The sequence below is a fragment of the Drosophila ananassae genome, chromosome XR (genome assembly GCF_017639315.1).
Source record: "Drosophila ananassae strain 14024-0371.13 chromosome XR, ASM1763931v2, whole genome shotgun sequence".
Taxonomy (NCBI): Eukaryota; Metazoa; Arthropoda; class Insecta; order Diptera; family Drosophilidae; genus Drosophila; species Drosophila ananassae.
This window is the reverse complement of record NC_057932.1, coordinates 11,109,550-11,129,506: the sequence shown is the minus strand read 5'-3', so window position 1 is coordinate 11,129,506 and position 19,957 is coordinate 11,109,550. Positions and strand designations below refer to the sequence as shown.

General features: G+C 43.5%; 2 protein-coding genes across 3 annotated transcripts in view; one reads left to right on the top strand and one right to left on the bottom strand.

Annotated features, from left to right (window-relative positions):
* LOC116655298 overlaps nt 1–19,957 on the top strand; it is a 75,418-nt gene that overhangs the window by 45,165 nt on the left and 10,296 nt on the right. The gene's annotated exons all lie outside the window — the stretch shown is intronic.
* Nucleotides 1–19,957, bottom strand: part of LOC6502059 (netrin-B) — an 81,069-nt gene that overhangs the window by 60,663 nt on the left and 449 nt on the right. For both annotated transcript variants that reach the window (XM_032452940.2, XM_032452939.2), the window contains exon 2: nt 17,998–19,568. In XM_032452940.2, coding sequence (XP_032308831.1) covers nt 17,998–19,568 — 1,571 coding nt within the window. The remainder of the gene's footprint in view (nt 1–17,997; nt 19,569–19,957) is intronic.

Here is a 19,957-nt window from a genome sequence, read left to right as displayed (position 1 = left end):
CCATCTTTCTAAATTAAAAAACACCAAAGTTATACCAATTTCGATCGTTCTATGACAGCTATAGGATATAGTCGGCCGATCCTTATGAAATTTTGTACATAAGATATTTTGGTCAAATATAACATGTGTAGAAAGTCCCAACCCTCTAACTTAAAAAACACCAAAGTTATGGCATTTCCGATCAATCAGTTATATGGCAGCTATAGGATATAGTCGACCGATCCCGGCCGTTCCGACTTATGTATTGCCTGCAAAGGAAAGAAGGATGTGTGCAAAGTTTCAACTCGATAGCTTTAAAACTGAGAGACTAGTTTGCGTAGAAACAGACAGACAGACGGACAGACGGACAGACGGACATGCTCATATCGACTCAGGAGGTGATCCTGATCAAGAATATATATACTTTAAAGGGTCGGAGATGTCTCCTTCACTGCGTTGCACACTTTTGACCAAAATTATAATACCCTCTGCAAGGGTATAAAAAGATAAAAATCTCTGTACTTTGGTATAAAGTACAACCTAGGCTTGCTTGCTATTGGAAAATATAAAAAAATTGTATTTATTTATAGAAAATAAGGTTTTAAACCCCAAAAAACAAAAAACTTCAATGCCAATTCAAGCCAAGGCAGGTTATTTAGGGGCATACTGGTCTATCCCAAAGGTCAGGTAAGAAAGTCCAGAAACTGAGTAGTAAGTCCAACACCCACAGTTACAGTTACTGTTGCGGTCGCCGGGACATCCGCTCAGCGCGCACCGGAGAAACGAAAGCAGCCAGATTCGAGCTTGGGCAGGCCTTGCCTATTTTAAGCTGCTTTGCTTTCACAATCACGCCACAATAACAGTCGTGCCTGTGCGGAGGCTCCCCCCCGAAGAGTCTCCTGTGACTGCGCCCCCACTCACTCCGCCCCCCGCCCGCGGAGGAGGCATCTCTATTCCGTATTTGCAGTCAGCGGGGCGACGAGCATAAGAGGATTTTCATTAAAGCGAATAAAAATGTGCGCCCCTCCTGTGGCGGTTGCCATTCTTCTTATTCTTTCGATTGTGGGTATCTCCGCATGCCGATACAGAGAATAAAAAACTGGGTATACCTGGGTTTACCTTTACCGGGGGGCGGAGGCGGAGGTGGAGGTGGAGGTGGAGGAGCACTCAGCCTCAGCCGGAAATGTGGAGGCACAGCAACATCAATGCGCGTGTTGCCCCTTGGCCTTTGACCTCTCTGGCCCCAGCCCTTCGCGATTGCGGGCCAAAAAGCAGACTTGAGCTTTAAAGAAGTTGGCTTACATGCTAAATAGTTGCAGAGCGGATAATGCGAAAGGCGCAGCCAACTAATAGATGTCGCAGATTAGCGCCAGTTGTCGCTGTCATTAAACGCGTAATAAATTCAACGCAGCAACGCAAAGTGCAACAGCAGAAGCACGCTGGGAAGAATTCAAGTACATCGTACGCTGTAGTATCATTTGCACGTACTTGTCACTCAAGTCGGTGGTGCCACCGAATCCACCCACTCCCCCTCCGAAGGGGAGAGTCTTCAGCAGCCTCCATCTTGGATGGTTGCAGATGTTGCTGCTGTCGCTGCGGCTGTCGCTGTTGCTCCTGCTGATGTTGCTGCTATGCCCAGTGGCCAAAGTCTCGACATGGATGCTGCTGGTTGGGCTGTTTCAGTTTCGATTGCCCTTTAGGCAGCCTGTCTCTCTGCCAAGGCCTAGACAACTTGTCAGCATCTCGTCGCCCAGCACGACACACACCCCGTCCACTGGGAGACTAGGGCCACAGTACGGCTTTAGAACATAGAACAGTTTTCAGTATAGAATAGAATTGTAGGGAATACTTGATATTCGAATAAAAATCTATCATAACTAAGATGTGGGTACTATAATACTATCATCCTGCAATTTATGAAGGTTAGAAACAATTTCCATTTGAAAAGCTTTTAAACCTTTTTCTTAATAACGGATTTAAGTTTAAAATTATATCCCAACTTTAAATTATCAATTGTTTTGTTTGTTTAATTTCTCCATCGCTAAAAACAACTTTTTAGAAAAGTTACCCTCCCATTTCCTACACCACTAATTAATTCGTAAATGTGAGGAATAAAATATTTATGTAAACTGAAATAAATCCCGTAAAATCTGACCTCTTTCGAGATTAAGGGATGATTGCCTTTCTTTGGGTGCGCACTGTACGGTCCCCTCCCCAGTTCTGCTTGACCTACGGCTCTGGTTGCGCGTCGCATTACGTCCAGTTGGCTGATTTGGCGGAGGGACAATCATTTGAATGCTCCACACTTTGCATAAAATTAATATTGAGCCCGGTCCACAGTCCTCGGTCTTTGGACCCCCCGGCTGCTGGGAATGTATAGCTATTGCCTTGACTTCTCCGGCTCATTCCCAACTGATGTTTCCGACAGTTCATTGCGAGTGTTTTAACGGCCGCCACATCCGCCACCGGGCAAGCATCTTCTTATTTTTCATTTTTCCTTCTGGCCTTACCCAGTACTTAGGGTGTGCAAGGGTATGTTCGCATCAGGAACTTCGAAGAACTATAAATCTAAGAATTATAAATTATAAGAGATGCAATATATAGTATCTTCTTGATCAGCTTCCATTTATCCGATTTTCAGTCTTTTTATTTGTAACTCTATTTATTTGTCGTTCAGATATTATTTACCCAGATATCGTGTTTTAAAACCATAAAATCATAATTATTAAGCCATAATATTGGACCATTTATGGAAGCAAGTTCAAAGAAATGCAATTTCTTTACTCAATCGCCCGAAAGCACCCAAGAAAGCTGAAAGTAGCGGGTATTTGTAGTCGATATGCTTTCCTCTTCCTTACGACTTATTTTTCGGTCTGTCCGCTCGCATAATTCGCTCTTTTATGTTAACTTTGCCATTTCAAATATTTAATTTTAAAAAATAATTTATTCATTTCCGTCAAAACGGGAGCCCCTCCCCCAGCCAGACCGCCTTCCTGTTGATGATTCTCTTGATTCGTTTTGCTGTTGTTCTATTTGATTTTTTTGTTTCTTCCCTTCTGTTGACAGCCAACCGCAATTTTATTTTCTTTGTTTCGGGAGGCATGGGGCTACGAAAAATTGAAACTGAACTGTAACCGAAACCCGGCTATTGATGCCATCTCGTCCCAAGCAAAAAACAGACGCAGCCGTCATCTTCGGCTGTCCAGTGGGCGGAAAATGTAAACGAATTTTCGCATCAATCGCCAATATGAATTTAAATAAGGAGATATTGGGTTGCCCGATTTAATTAGCTCGGCAGGCACAGTGCGTGGCGAAACTATCGAATGGCGGTACAGTGATGACTTTGTTATTGAAGGTAACTCGTTCTACGCGGTGATTGCCGCGAAATCCATACACCTGATGGAGGGACATCGCCCCGGAGCACTTTCAGGGTTTGTGTTTATGTTGCTTTTTCTTTTTAAAAGAATATTTATTTAATATTCAGTAGACATATGGATGCTTTCATTCATTTCTAGCACCATAGCTCTGTACTGTAGGTAGCTGCATTCAGAAACTCTAGTACAGTATATTCAATAATACCGAAACACTTGCTACAACATCTCAAAAATAGTGAGACCCAAAAAAGTTGTACTCCAAGTAAATGGATATTACATTTGTCGTGCTTTCAAAGATTTTGCAGTGAATAATTTGGTGAAATGTGAAGTTAACTTTGAAACTCTTAACATGGATTAAGGTAAATGACGCGGGCATAAGACTCATATAATATGAATGCACTCCAAGAATGAATGAATGTCCAAGAATGTCCACTATGCAACCTACTCAAAACCAAAGCATGGCATCAATAATAAGATGAAATTCGGAACTAAGATTTTAATGTCCTGCAATAGTGGGCATAATAAGGATATATTGCCCTTGCTGCTCCAGCAGCAATATTAACTGCTCCAGCGATCTGATCCCTTAAAAAGGATCAGAAGATCAGGAATTAGAAGATCCTTTTCGAGATCAGAAAGGAAGCATCATAAGGGCGTTGTAAAGTTTCCGTAAAATTTTTGACATATTACTATCATTGACTTATATTCATTCTAGGCAGAGCTCTAAAACGTGTACTCATTTTCAGAGAGAATGATTCCTTAGCCGCTGTGGATGCATTCATGCAGATGTCTGATAGGCATTTGTCAGTATGTTCTCTCATAGCACCAGCTCGTTCATCACCAATGAAGTGGTCGAAGCTCAAACACTGCTTAAATCACCTTCCAATGACTAGTGATTAATGCCCGGTATCTTCAGTTAAACGGTCTGACTAACTTAGTGGGCTAAAGCACTGCAAATCACTCATACGCCACATGGGCCGCCATCAGTCTGGCTATCGGGATCGGGGTATATTGAAAAATGCGCACACTTAACTGCAGCGAAATCAACCAAAATTGATTGCAGTCATTTGTGCCCAGCTTAAAAATGCATTCGATTTAATTATCGCGTATAAATTTACCCCACCAGCCCCTCCGACCGTCCAATCGGCAGTCACCCACCTGCGTGTGTGTGCCACCCACTCGATTTCATCATCAGTTGTTGCTGCAGTTAATTGTCCGGCTTTTTGTGGTATCCGCAGCGCTACGGCATCGACATCGGAATGATTCAGAGTGAATGGTTTTGAATGGGTTCGAATTTTTCTGGCGGGGCTTGCACAGTTCGCAATTGCCGGCACTGACTGGCTTTAATGTCGACGAGCTTGTCGAACGGTTTTTGAAACAATGGGGCTACCAAAAATGAGCAAATTCTATGGCTATTATTCTGGTGTGTAAATTAAAGTGCTTAAGGGGAGACACCAAGTACAAATTTTGAAAAAAAAATCTATCTAAAATATAAAAATCTAAATCTAAAATATTTTTTGATGAGGGATCTGGAGGAAAAAATATACCTTTCTAATCTAGGATATATAATGTCACTGATGTACCATCTATATTTTTTTTTTTTTGTTAATTTTAAAAAGGCTCTAAATCCCAAAATTTTCTTATTTCGAAAGCACTTTTTCTCGATGAGAACGGTATTTTTGGCAGATCCCTGAACATCATTTTCAAAGTTTTGACTGTATAGTTGACAATTTTAATATTAAGTTCACCTCCTTTTGTCAAAAATTCGAACTGATTCATTAAATTGCGACATTTAAAAAAAAATGAAACGCAAAATATAGGCTGTAGTATTGCTTTAGATTTGATGGATGGATAGCAATGGATATTAAATCTATACAATATCTGCATTAATCGATATAGATTATAAAAACGTAATTTTTCGGTAAATTTTGTATTCTGTTTTTGTTTAAATTATACTTTACGTGGAAATAGCCATAAAGTGATAGCCTAATATAACGTATATTTTTAGTCAGTTTCCTAGTGTTCCCCTCCCTTTTTCAGTGCAATCAAGTCGCAGTCAAAATTGAAAATTTAATTACACAGTTTTATTCTTTGTCACGTTTTTGGCATTGTGGCTTTTCGATTAACGCGCCTGCATTTTCCACTCGAGTTTTAAATTGAAATGCGGGCCAAAGAGCTTTTCCGAAACTTTTCACTTTAATGAAATTTTCTACATTCTGTGGAATCTCGAGCCCCTGCCTCCCCCAATACCAGATTTGCTAATAATAGCTTTATAGGAGCACTATTTACAACATGCAACATTTTAATGAAGTCAAAAATATATGCGCGGGTTTTATTAGTCAGTTTTATTGTTTATATGAATGTTTTTGTATTTATGAGAGTGGCTGTTGATTTCCTTTTGTTTGCGGCCATAAATAATGCGTAATGAACCAGGTCTGGAGTGGAAACTAAATCGCACTGGTAAGCAGCTTTAAAGCGTTTTTGCGAATTTTCCAGTCACCCTGGAAATGCATGGTTGCACGAAGGGCATGATGGACCAACTCTGGAGTATCGACTTTACAAAGTTGCAGCTCTAAGATTGCCTTACTCTCCCACTGAACACTTCACAAGCTATCATATTTTTTTTTGACTATATTTTATCATAATATTCTTTGAGACTGGGTCGCTTTTCTGCCGCCATACTTTCCCAGGCAGCGTGTGTGCATTTTATGGAAAAACGTTGAGCCTTTTTCCGCCTGTTAATTAGCCTGAATTTTATTGCAGCCCCACAGCCAGCCACGCCCACTCTGCCCACTTCCACCTCATTAGCCGGAGGGCCCAGAAAGGGGGGCCAGAACACAATACATCATTAGTTTATCGGCCACCGGCAACTGTTGGGTTAAAAGTTATTAGCGACAGTTTAAAATTAAATTGGCCTGAAATTTTATTTTCCCTGTCGGTTGTGTGCTTTTGTTTTTTTGCCATCGATGTTGGTGTATATGGTGTATGTCCCTTGTTAGCATATTCATTTGAAAGTTAATGAACTCGTCAATTAATTTTCCATTGTTTGAGCAGCCGCTGGCCAGTGACAAATAATTCAATATTAATAAGCCGCAGCGGAGCCGGGGAGCGAGAATCGAACTTAAATCAAGCCCCCAACCGAAGGGGGCTTTAAGTTGCAGTCCTACTTCATTTTTCTTCGCCTCGAATACCTCGAATATGATTTAAATTATCGCAGGTGGCATACATAGATTAATTAATCACACGGGAAATGAAAAACAAACAAGAAATAATAATTACAAGCGCTGGCGAACAAGTGTTTGTATTTAGTTCATTAATGCTTGATGACCTAATTAGGGACTGAATAAAAGGATTTTGCTTTAGTTTCATGGGTTAATGTGTGGGTTTAGAGGGGTAATGGAAAATATGGATTCTATATCTACAATGTCATATATTATAGAATACTAAACTTTCAACTGTCCCTTTGGCTCTCAACAATCTTTATCGCAACCACTTTCTCTAATTTTAGGATAAAATGATTCCACTTTAGTTTAGTTTTTATTTTCATTCTCATGAGGATGCAACTCTCATGCTTCGGTCTTCAAAAGTTCTTTATCCCCTACTCCTATAAGGGGAGGAAAACGTTTTTAAATACATTTGAGAATACTCTTGATTTTCTTCTGATTCGTCAGACTTTCTACTAGTGCATATCCTTTAACTTATTATCTTACTTTATTTAAAATTTAAGTTTTAAAAAACTAAACATCTAAACAAATCAATATTTTAAAAAGTGTTGGAATGCAAAATAATAGTTCTATATATGCTACTACTACATTTTGGGGAAATCTGCTTATCTGTTCCTTGACCGTGTGTCCGCGTGTCCGTCTCTCCGCTCCACATGCTGTCACTTTCTGTTCCCCAAGTTATAGGGCATACATGTCCTCTCTCGTTCACGAGTGGGAAGTTCCTAGCGGTACAGCCAGAAGATTTAAGGAATTCCTACAAATCGAAATAACACATCCACAAATCAAAGCGAAACCCAACCGCTTCTCATTATTTCCCTCTTCGAGGGGCATGCGCCCGTCCCTTTCGTCTGATATGCAGCCGTCTCTTTCGGGGGCATAAAAACCACACAATTTGCTACACTTTTAACACTTGCACGGCTCAATGAAGTGCAAAGAGACGCACTCAACTAACCGTCCCCCCAGCCACCCATCCCCGCCCATGCCCATGCCCCACTGACCCCCTCCGCTGCTCTCACAAGTCAAAGGGAAAAGCCCCAAAGAACGTGAAAAACGAGGAAAAAGAAGAGGGGAGAAAAGAAATGGAATTTGAAATGCTTCTGCAGGAGAAGCGATTCAAACTAACCGAAGGCCGCATGATTCTGCGGTTACGCTGCGCCCAGCCCTGCCCCCGCCCCTGCCTCTGCCTCTGCCTGGCACTCCCCCACACACCCTTCCGTGGTCAGTGCAGTCGAATCTGGGCCCCCCCTACTACGCCTCTGCCCTTTTGGCTGGCTTTTATTTGCCTGGCTTTCATTTGGCAGTCAATGCTACGCTTTCGCGCTTTTCAACGCTAACGACTACGTGCTGCAGTTTTAACTGCCTTTTACCTACAGCCCCAGCCCCGGCCCCAGCCCCTATTTGGGGGCGCCGCCCGTATGCGGTCCACGTGCAATTCGAAAAAAGGCCTGCAAAGATGATGCAGTAATGGGGTTCGATTCGGAGACAGCCTCCCCAAACAAGACACCCATCTTAAACGCAAATAAAAGGGTTAAAGTCACTTGCGGGGTGAATGGAACTCCAACTTGTGGCTTTCCAGAAATGCGATCTGTTACCAAAAATCTAAACTTAGTTAAGTCGACTTGCAGCTCAATGACCTCATATTTTCCACCAAAATCATTTTATAGACTTAACATTTTTATTGAAAATCTACAAAAACAAACAAAAGTGGTTAAATTCTGAAAATCTAGGCCTGAAATACCCGGTACTTGAATATAGTTCATCCGAAGGCTTCTAACGATGATGCACATATACTTTCCCCTTAAAAATCCCTCTGAAACCCACGACTTCTACTGAAAACTACTGAAAAGAAAACACATTTTATTTTTAGTGTACTATGTGGCGGCGCCTGCTGCCCAATCCTCCAGGGAAGACTCCCCGACTACATTGTGTTGGAAGCACCAAACAAACACAGAAAAAAATTATAAACTAACCCGAAAACAAATTCGAATTGGAAGTAATTAACACTTGTATGCATAGGAGCTGTGGGGGGGTTCGGCACGGGAGAGAAGGGGAGCCTGTGGGCGCTCGACAGACAGGCAACAAATCGCTGCAACTTATTAACATCCCCCCCTGCCAGCTGCCACACGACGCTCGCCCATTCCGTCTGGAGGAAAAGGCCATCAAAATGCTGCTTGAAAATTAATTTGTGGCCGTGTGTGCCGGGACTCCCCAATGGGATGTGGAACACGCATAGAGCAGCGACCCATTCGAATTTCGAATGCTGCCAAGTTAGCTTATACCTGATCGGGAAATGGAGATAGAGGTGGTAAGTGCCACAACTTGTGATTTGATGTGCCTTCTAAGAACATGGAAGTCTTTCTAGCACAGAAAGTAACGATAGTTGCTTGATACAGATGTCAAGAGTGCTATGCGAATGCCTGAATAAAATACTTGATGCTTATTATTTATTGCTATAGAGTTTAAAAACACACTCAAGTTTACGACTAGCTTAAAATAGTTTCTCAGGGCTTCTGAGCCGCTAGACATTGTCTAATTTGTTTATATTTTCTTATTAAAACTTTATAGTACTTTACTATAAAGAAAAAAACACGATCATCTCTTACGATTGAAACTATAAAACATTCCTTCTGACTATTGCAGTTCCCTGTCCTTTTTTGGCCCATCAGACACTTGCGACTAAGTTTCTTAACGCTCCTCTCACGCACGACTCACCCAAGAATCACGCGTGCCTCACGCCTGATCCACCCATCACTAAATGAGCCATCCAGGCAAAGTATCAGGCAGAAAATTTTTGGCTTGAAATGCTTTCCTGACTAAGGCAGGCCCACTACACCCGACACCCCAATACCCCCAGTTCCGTGTCACACCACCACCTCAGCATATAATTTTCTTCATTAACACACACTCACGGCAATCCGAGGCACGACAAAACGCTTTAATAGTTTTTCCGTGCCTTTAATTTATGTGAGTTTTCAAGGCAACTAACGAGATGAAACCGAAATCGGGGAGGGGAGACCCCGACCAAGTCGGACACTTTAAACGAGTCCCCAACCCACCCAGCCACCGAAACCATTCGGATTGCAATGAAAATTGCTTTTAAATGAAGTTCTGTGCGGCGCCAACTTCCACCGTAACACTAACACACACCCCGAAAACTAACCAAACATTATTCCTATTCTGCCTTGTCGTTTTTTAGTGTTTTGTTTCATTGTTTCACTTGTTCATATTGTTTTGCGGTGAATTACAAAGCATTTGGCAATTAAAATACCAGCGGCAGCAGGTGAGTGGAATAGTTTTCGGACGTAGCCCAGAGAAGGGGGTAGCGTTTTATTTTACACAGAGCTCTTTATATTACTACCCGAAAATATAATATAAAACGAAAAAATAAAGTGCATAGCTATGTCCAATCGCCATCAAATCAGTTGAGCAGGGAAGAAGGGAACTCGCTTTTCGAAAACCAAATCCGAACAACCCACAAACGCCGCAAGGAAATAAAAGAAAATGAATGAAAGGGCTGGCAAATGGCTTTCCATCCCTGCAGTCCCCCTATCGCAGCATAAGTGAACACTAATTGCAATTTGCAGCTAAACACGACCGACTCCGACCGGGTCGGAGATACGGAACCAGAGGTACGTACATATCTGTGGAAACAAGTCACAGTTGAGCCGAGAAAGCAGGACTTGCTTCGAACGGAGTTTGAGTTTTCATACCCTAGCAAGATTTTAATCAATCTTTGTCTAAAATGCCCATCACTGAAGAAATAAGGTAACTATCAGAAGGTAAGGGTTTGTGATAAAGTTATCTCTGCACCCAAATATTCCCTGACCTAGTCAGGAATGAATTAGTTAGATACGAAAAATTAAAAAAATACTAAGAAAAAAATGGCACAAAGCACATATTTCTTTCCTCTTTTCCTTTTGACATTTTTTTCCGCCCTTTTGAATATTATACAAAGTTCATAAAGTCGAAACTATTTCCTTATATGATGTACTACACAAGCACATATACATAGCACCCAGAAAGGGTATGAAAGGATAAAACAAACAAAACGCAAAGATGCCAAAGGAACTAAGGAAAAGCGGACAAAAAACTTTTTCTATTTTCAATCAGAAAGGAAAGGAAGAGCTTTTTCCCAACAGCTCCCAACAGCAAGGCTGAATGAAATAAGCAAATGAAGGACAGACTTAATGAATGAATGAGTGTGTGTACGTAGAAAATGTTTCCACAATTTCTATGGAAAGGAGAAGCTTCATACGATGCTGTCACCTATTTGATTTGAGTTTTTTGGGATTAACATAAAATCAAAAAACTTTACCTTAATATTGTGACAAATAAGAAGACTGTCTTCTGTCTAAAAGAAGACTCTAGTGAAATAGGAATATAGCAGAAATAGGAATAATTATGGAAGCAATCACCTCATGTCATGCATTTTTTGAGTAATAGGTACTCGGATACCGGATTTAAGATAAAAGTAACTTATAAAATTAACCTTGATATTGACACAAGAAAGAAGACCTTCCCCATCATGAGTACTGGCTATGAGTAGTTTAGATAAGACAATGAAGATAAAAGACAATGTTTCATAGCAGAAAGTCGTTATGAACAGGCTGAAATAGGAATAGTAACTAGAGAAGTCGCCTATATCATGTAATTTTTGAGTACCAGGTATGTCGAGGGAAAATATACATACGAATGGGGTTAATAAGCAATGGGCTTAAGATAAAAGTAATTAATAAAACTTAACCCTAATGTGTGTGAAACCTTAACCAGTAAGAAGACTCTCATGGCTATTAGAGCCAGTCAGTCTTTATGAGTATCGGGTATGAATAGATTGGATAAATGAGGTTACTAATCAGTGTTTCTTGAGGTAAACAATAGGCAGAAATTGGAATAAATTTAGGACCAGAACCTTATGTCATGAATTTTTTGAGTACCAGTTTAAATATTATTAACATTTACTAATTTAACTAAGTTAACATCTTATATACTTATTTAAATAGTACACTTCACCACATCTGTGATCTTCTGAGGCCAGGAACGAAATCAGCGAAACTGAAAACAAAACCACAGCAGAGCAAAAACAATAATGGAAAAACAAAGAGCCTTGGAAGTATCGGTGGGATGTTTTCGGGTCTTGGGGCCAGGATCGGAGCCAGGAACTCTAGGAAATCTGAAGAACAGAACCAGGACCAGAGGGTAAGCAATAAAAGTAAACAGAACGAGCGGAAAAAAACAAAGCGCACTCCAAAAAAAATAAAACAAAACGCAAAGAGAGTGAAAACCTAACAAATTAATTGAAATATTCTTCTGCATCTGACAAGTGAAGAAAATGGGAATTAGAGTCCACTTTTGGAGGCAAACCGGGATTTTAAAGACTTGAATGTGTGACCGATAATCTCCGAAGGCCTTAAGATAAAAATACATACGGAAAGTGTTACCACACAGCCTGGCCCCTGACTCACGATGAAGTCATTTTTTTGCCCGAAATCATAAATTTAAATTTGAGTTTATAGCGAAATCTAATTGGAGCTGCATTAGCCGAGACCGAGAGGCTCTTTGAAGTGGTTGTGGCCCGAAGTAGCGGATGACGGTTTGGGCCACATCTGCGGCGGCTGACCAAAAAACGAGAGTCGCATAAAAGCGACTGGATGGAGGCTAGCCGTTCCATATGGGAAGCAGTGCCAAAGAACGCTTTTGTTTTGAATTTCCGTGGGCGAGGGGGATCACCAGTTAGCCTAATCAGCTTTTGGTCCCCGAAGCACTGAGAGACTGGGGGAGAATTTTGGCCAATAAACCGAAACTTGTTTGTATGTTAATCTTTCGGGTATTGACATCACCGTTCCCAAAAGTTATGAGAGTGCGAATGCAACTGAGAAGAGCTCTGTCTTTTCCCAAAGTGTAGTTGGACGTAAGACAAGAAGCTGCAGAAGTAGGTGCTTTTAAGGGGGCGTCGCAACTACCGACGTGGCTCTTTGTTGCTGGCGCAAAGTGCTTGCTCAAATTAAAAAGTAATTGCTTGAGAAAAATTCTGTGGCAAAAATATGCAACAAACAGCGGCAAGAACAGCAGCTTGGTCGGGGAAGCGTGGGTCATAGTTTGGTGCAGTTGAAAGGTTTCAAGTTTCCGGAAAAAGCCAAAAAGTCATCAACTTATCGTTGTTTTTCGGCCAAGAGGCAGCAGGAGCAGAGAACGCTGTGGCTGTGCCAGTGGCAGTGGCAGTAGCAATCTTGCAGCAGACCCGGGAATGGCCAAGCTGGTGGTTCACAAATGCTTGCGGGAGCAATTAAATAGAAGTAAAAGTGATGAATCAAACGCTGTGCAGTGATGCCAGGAATTAGAGTGCCGGCGAGGCCATTAGTCCTGCGGATGGAACTGGCAGGATGTACGGGAATTCCCCGGGGAAACCAACCCAGGTTCACTCTAAGATGCAGTTGGCATTGGTTCGAAACCGAAGCATTTTGTTGAACATTCTCAGGTTATAACCATATGGATGCACAGCTGAGTTTCTCGGGAGGACTACAAAGAGGATTCTCCCACAATAGATCCTTTATCGAAGTGTTAATGGCTCGCCACAAAGCATTAAATTAAATGCAATCTCAACATTGTCCTGATGCATAATTTGGCAATATTGTAGCTCTGAAGGATAAACTGATGTTATCTCCTTGCTTGATGCTCCCTGCCTCCACTGCCTCCCTGCAGCGTCATCCATTAGATGGAATGAAATAAATTGCTCAAAAACATTCCAGGAGTCCTCCTCCGCCAGCACTCCTCCAAACAATGAGTGAGTTTTGGTCCGATTAAGATTCCCATTGCGCTTTTGCGAACAATTTCGCTCAAATTCCGGGCAGCGAAACAAATCACATTTGTGCCCGTGGACAGCGGGCCGGCGGGCTGCATGCAAATTAAGTACAGTCTCGAGTCCTGCCGCCGCACAAAGGACACTCATTATGCCCGGCTCTCCGGTGCGTTTTTTGCGCCACAGATTATTTAAATAATCAACATTTTTTGTGGCCTTAAAGGGGCGAGCGCCTGAAACACTAAAGGATAAATCGAAACGATGGCAGTATTTTATTACATTGACACCCACCGACCCCTCCTCCCTTCTGACAGGACGAGAGGGAAAGCCACAGCACTGTGGTTATGCAATAAATGTTGCATTTTGCTTTCGGTCTGCCAACCGCCCAGCATCCTCTCGCCTTACTTGTGCAACAACTCAACTACCAACCGCTAGGTAGCTCGTTCTATTTTTCAGTTCCTGTTGTTTTATCTGCCACTATTTCAAGTGCACTGGCAACAATTTCTACTCAGGTTCAAGGGAGTTTTAGTTAGCCTGTTGGCAACACAGACTCTTAATTGAACAGGAGGAGCAAGAAGTCCCGGGTATCATATCGTGTTATACCAAAAATGTATACCAATCTCTCTGTATATTTACAACACTCAAGTGACTTCTTAGCAAGAAGATGATAGTATCGAGGGTGGGCTCTATGGTACAAATCCGAATAAATACATGTTCGGCGGTATTACCCGGCACAATCAAACCTTTACAAATTTAATTGGGAATTGAGGAAACCCCGATGGAATCGGCAGTGCAGCCGGAGCAAAGCCAGGCCAATTTGTTGCAAGTCAGTTGTGGGTGCCTGGCTGCGGAATGTATAGTTTCCACCTCGGCCCACCACACCACTCGCGCTAAGAGCGCCCAGCTGTCGGGATTACCAGGCACAATTTGCAGGCGAATTAGTTTCGAAGCGAATTTGTCGCGCCCCCGTGCCGCACACACAACAACACACCGAACACCCCTCGGCCGGCAGAGGCGGAATGGTAAACACATGGAAATCACAACCAAATAAATGTAATAAAGAAAGCAGCATCTCAATGAGGGACACAAGACCCGAGGTCCGGTCAGGGGACAGGGGACGGCAACAATGCCCCTTGGCTTGTTGGTTTCCATTGCCAATGCCACCAACCCTGCCCCTGCCTCTTTGTTTCCACCACCCCCGCCCCTAACTGCTGCAGTCTGCCAAAAATTTAACAGATGTCTCGCATTAGATGCGCTTCACTCGACCCCAGAGGCCCGCGAGCCGTGAGCCAATGAGCCACCGAATTTACGGTGGAACGAGTCTCTCAATTTTTAGGCACAATTAAATATGCAACACCTATTGTTTGCTTAACAATTCTGAACGGTAGTTCGATTATTATCGAGGATTGTAGTTTTGGCCAAAAGTGTGCAACGGAGACATCTACGACCCTATAAATGGTCGGATTATGGATCAGGATCACCTCCTTAGTTCACACTGGAACTGGAAAGTTTCTACAAAGTTCCTAGAAACTACATATTATTCCATTTTTTTCTTATCAACCTATGCATTTAAAAGTTTTATTTAATAGTATTTTTTTTTAAATATTTTAATTTGAAGTATACTTTTAAGAATAAGTAAAAAGTAAACTCCCATAAATTATTACTGTCAATATAGTATATTTATATACACTATTCGTTAGTGTCAGTCTCAGTACTTGATTAGCTGGGTAGTATTTAATTAAAAATAATAATTTTACAAAAAAATAATCATCATTAGGGCAGTAGGAACGTACTAAAATATACTCAACGTAATAAAAAAAACTGTATTCAACTAATATTAAATTCAACAGTCTATCAGTCCTAAATTTTTCAATTGTAAGCCTTTATTTTTAGATTTTCTATGTAAGACTCAATGAAGTTTAAAAAAAATAAACTTCCTGATTTATTTAAATTATTTTTCTTGAGTATTTACACAAATCGCCCACTGTGCGAAGCGACCTGTTCGAAGCGGGTGGACATGGGGACTGGGAAAGGGAGCAATTTATCGGATCGCTTCCAACTGCGACCGCCGAACTGCAAACGGATTCGAAACAAATCGCCGGCGAATAAAGCAAATCTAAATATTAATGTGCGACCCAATGGCTCGGAAGTGAGCCAGGGACGGGGGCCCTGGCCGGTCAAAGGGGATTCCTTTGCGCTCAGGGACTTTGAGAAACAATTTCGTACGACAGCAGTAGCGAGTATTTCGCGTTCCTATGTAAACACTCTAGTTCGAGGGATTTCCACCTATAAGGGATTATGGAATCCACTGAATATATTTCAAAACAGTTGATTTGAAATTAAAATAAAGTCTACAGCAAAGAAGACACATATTATTTGTCATATTTATAATTTAAAATTGCTTACAAAGTTCCAACTTATACCGAGTTAAAGACCATTCATGGATTTCTTGTGAGTTGTTCTGTGAAAGCCAGATATTCCTTTATGACTCTGCAAGCTCCAAATCCTTCAGGCCAGTGTTCGTTGCATTTTTAATGAAGTCCAGGGACTCTGGTTCGGGGGTAATTCGAATGTAAGCCAAGGAAAATTAATTTTTCGATGGAATTGGAGAGATTTGGCCACAGCACTTTGGCTCATTCGCCTTAGTTGGCTTCTGGGTCAATTAGAAGACGTTAGCCCAGGCACTTTTTCTGGAACCCAATGTAGAATTATCAAAGGATCCGAGAGCCTTGGATGTTGGGGCGGGCTTGACTACCGCTTTTTTGTAACCTAATCGAGGAGGTTGCATTGGAAACACAAAACAGCCTTCGACTCTTTTCTCGTCTCTTGAGTAATAAATTAGTGACGACTGACGTGGCTCTGGGTCTCAAGCTGACCTGCGGTGATGGGGTGTACCTATAACCACCCCAAATCACCACCATTTTGATTAATTTTGGATGGGGGCCGACCAACGTCGCCGTCAATGGCCTACAAAAAGTTAATCGTTAGTAATTTATGGCTCTCTGCGGAGGCGGGCCGCCAAGGTGAGTCCGTCCGAAGGATACCGGAGGACAAGCCATCCAGACATAGACTCTGTCTATCGTATTTCTGATGACAATGATGGCGACGTTGACTTTTGAAAGGGAATGTTTGCGTAGATTTGTTGAATCGATTCCTCCCTGGCACTGTTTATATGTTTTTTTTCCCCGATTTTGGCTTTAAGAATTGTTGTAGGAAAACTATCACAGAATAGTCTCTAAGGAAGCTCTTAGGAGTCTCTAGTGAAGCCATTTCCAGGCGATTTCCTTAAAATAAAGCGGTATTTTAGGCATTTCGTGAATGCTTTGTTGAATTCTTCAGCGATAAGGGGTCAGGAGATAAGGGGAAAACTAATAATTTTATTACTGATTTAAATAAAATATATCTGGATGCCGCTGGGCGGCAGAAAACCGTCTCGGTTCGAAGCATTCAACTGCGCCATTCCCCAAGTGTTGAATAAAGAATGCAGAGGCAGGAATGTTGATGGCAATGCGGAGCGTTGGGATCGATGGCGAGCACTCCAGTGCCATCAAGGAGGAGGCACTGGACGGTGGGAGGCGGCAGAGCGGCAGAGTGCCACACAATGCTCACAATTGAAATCGGCACTCGAATCGGAGCACACGTACGTTGCATGCCCCATTGCCCCCTCCAGCCAGCCACCCAGCCAGTCGTCCAGCCAGCCAGTCACCAGCAAATGCACTCAACTGCAGTGTCCACTGCGAGTGACCATGAAAAGAGCTCTGGCTCTTGGCCGAGGGTCGCTCCAATGACCATTGCAGAATGGAGAGGAGGACTCACGCTTCGGATTCAATGGAAGAATAGAAGCCTCAGAATCGTATCATGTTTCCCCGAGCAAGTTTTCAAGGTTTAAAGTGGAAATCTCTCTGAGAAAAAGTAAAATTTGCCAAAAAAAAAAAATTATTATATTTTTAATTAAAGACAGTGGTAGTTGGAGGCCCGACTTGTAAGGGATATGACCCTTTCAAATGACACTTTAATGAGTCTGCGAAGAAAAAGGCTTAGACTGCTAACCGCTTGTGTGGAAAGTGTAAACTGAAGTATGTATCTCTAGTAACCAGGAACCGCAGAGGCCAACCTCAAGCATGATTTATTAGATACTTTAATGAGAATTAGATACGAGACAGATGATTAATGGAATGGAACTAATGTATAACTAACTTATCATATCCTAACTATAACTTTCTCATCAGACTGAGAATAAATCATTCCTCCATAATTATAGTATATAGAGCCTGATACTATCCATAGATCAAGGCAATTTAAATGCAATTCTTATCAAAATAATTATTTAAGCAAAAATAGATTTAAATAAGTGTTTTAAATGCAACAACATAACTAAAATATTCATCACTTTGATGCCAAAAACATTAATCATTTGAACCATCCATTCATAAAGTAATTCCCAAATTAAAATATAAACTAAAAACACTCTATAAAAACAAATGATAAGCCCCTTTGAAGATAAAAGTACGAGACCATTCAGAAAGTGTCTGGAGAAATCATAAAATTGTACTTCTTTGAGAGGCAGTTGCCCCAGAGATGCAGTGCCCCTATTTCTATGTGGCTGGGAATGTGTCAAGGTACTCACTTTTGCACTCGTTGGCGTCCTGGTCGGTGGCCCTGCCCCAGGGGCGGTCGAAGTAGAAGGGCTTGCAGCGCTCGCACTCGGGTCCGGCGGTGTTGTGCTTGCAGGCGCAGGTCATGGCCAGCTTGACGCCCATTTGCAGCCCCAGGGAGCTGCGCCCGAAGTGCCCTCCTGCCAGGTGCGTGTCCTCGTCCTGGCCGTCGTCCGGGTCCGAGAGTCCCGATCCGGCGGAGGATCCGGCGGTGGCCACACACTCGGAGGCATGGCCGTTGCACTTGCAACGCCCACCGACGGCAAAGTCTGAGACGGCGTAGTGATGGGAGACGGGCAGGATTGCTTGGGCGGCGGCCGAGGCGGAAGCGGTGGTGGTGCTGGGGGGAGTGGCCTTGCTAGACGGAGTGCTCTTGGGCGTTTGGGGGGGCGTTGTGGCCGAGAGCTTTCCCTGGTAGTGCTTCTCGTAGAGACTGCCCTTGTGCTTGGAGGAGTGGCGCTTGGAGGCCTCGCCGTCGCTGGCATAGTCCAGATGCAGTTCGTCGTCCAGCTCCAGGTGCTTCTTGGGCTCCTCGTACTCCTCGTCGTAGCCGGCGTCGGCGCTGTCATTGTCCTGCAAATTGTAGTCGTACTCGTCCTGGTCGCCGTCCAGCTCCAGGTCGGCGTCGTCGTCGTCGTCGCCTGCCTCCCGACTACCGCCCATCTCGTCGCTGAAGCTGTTGGCGTTCTTGGCCTTCAGCAGTTGTGGCGGCAGCTCCAGACGGTGGAAGACCACTCGGATGTCAGTGGCGGTCACCCAGTCCTGCAGCACCAGGGAGGCGTCCAGATCATTGGCGGAAGGTCGCCCCTCCAAAGTGTTAAAGGCGAATCGTTGGGCGGCGCCTCCCGTACCCGCTCCGCCGCCGCTGGCGTCGTGCTGGGAGTTGATGCAGCGAGCCTCCTGCTCGTTGAACTTTGAGATCTTGGCCCGGTCCGGGCGGCCGTAGAACTTCTGGCACTGGGAGCTATAGAACTGGAACGGCTGCCAGGTTTGCCCGAAGTCGGAGCTCTTGAAGATGGCCAGGGAGTCGGGGCGGGGCGAGCGCGGACAGAACGAGAGCGAGATGTAGGTCAGCTCGTACTTCTTGCCCAGCGACAGGGTCAGGGTCACGTTGTCTGGCGGCGCGCTGTCCGGGTCGTGGGGCACACTGACCGCCCCCGACCGCCAGCAGGTCACATTGCTGGGGTTGTTCAAGTCGGTCAGTGCGGCAGCTCCGTAGCGCAGTTGCTGCTGCTGCTGTTGCATGTCACAGGTGCGGCACTCACCGGCGCTGCCGTCCCGCAGCAGTTCGCAGTACCGCTCCGGCCGCTGGCCGCCGCACACACTGGAGGCATGCACCGGGTTCCCGTAGGCGGCGTTCACGAAGCTGGGCAGGCACTTGCGCGGCTTGCCCTCAAAGTAGCAGGGATCGTTGGCGGAGACGCCGGCGGCGGCGGCAGCGGGGGCGGGTCCGGGACCCACGGCCAGGCCCAGGACCAGCGCCAGTGTCAGTGCCAGGAGCAGGCTTGCCATTGTCTTTGGTGGTTTCCTGGCACTCTCAACCCTGGATGGCGGAGGAGGGCGACAAATAAACGGTAAGGTCAGCGAATAGCAACCACAGGAGAGCGGGACTAGCTTCCCCAAGCTTTCAATATTCCAAACAAAAGAAACCTCTATTTTTAAGACAATTTTTACTAAAAAAAAACAATTACTTCTGAATATTGGAAGGAGTGCAACAATATTTATTATCGTTTTCAATGGCCTTTCACCCAAAACTCAATCTTGATAATCCTTATCACTTGACCAGAAGTACATTTGTTTCAAACTCTATATAAATTTTATTTTTAAGTATGAAAGGCTATTAGAAAATAAAAAAAATGCTTCGAATATATTATATTGGCACTCATGGGCTGCCACTATAAACCTTAAACCGCCAAAATATCAGTATTCTGA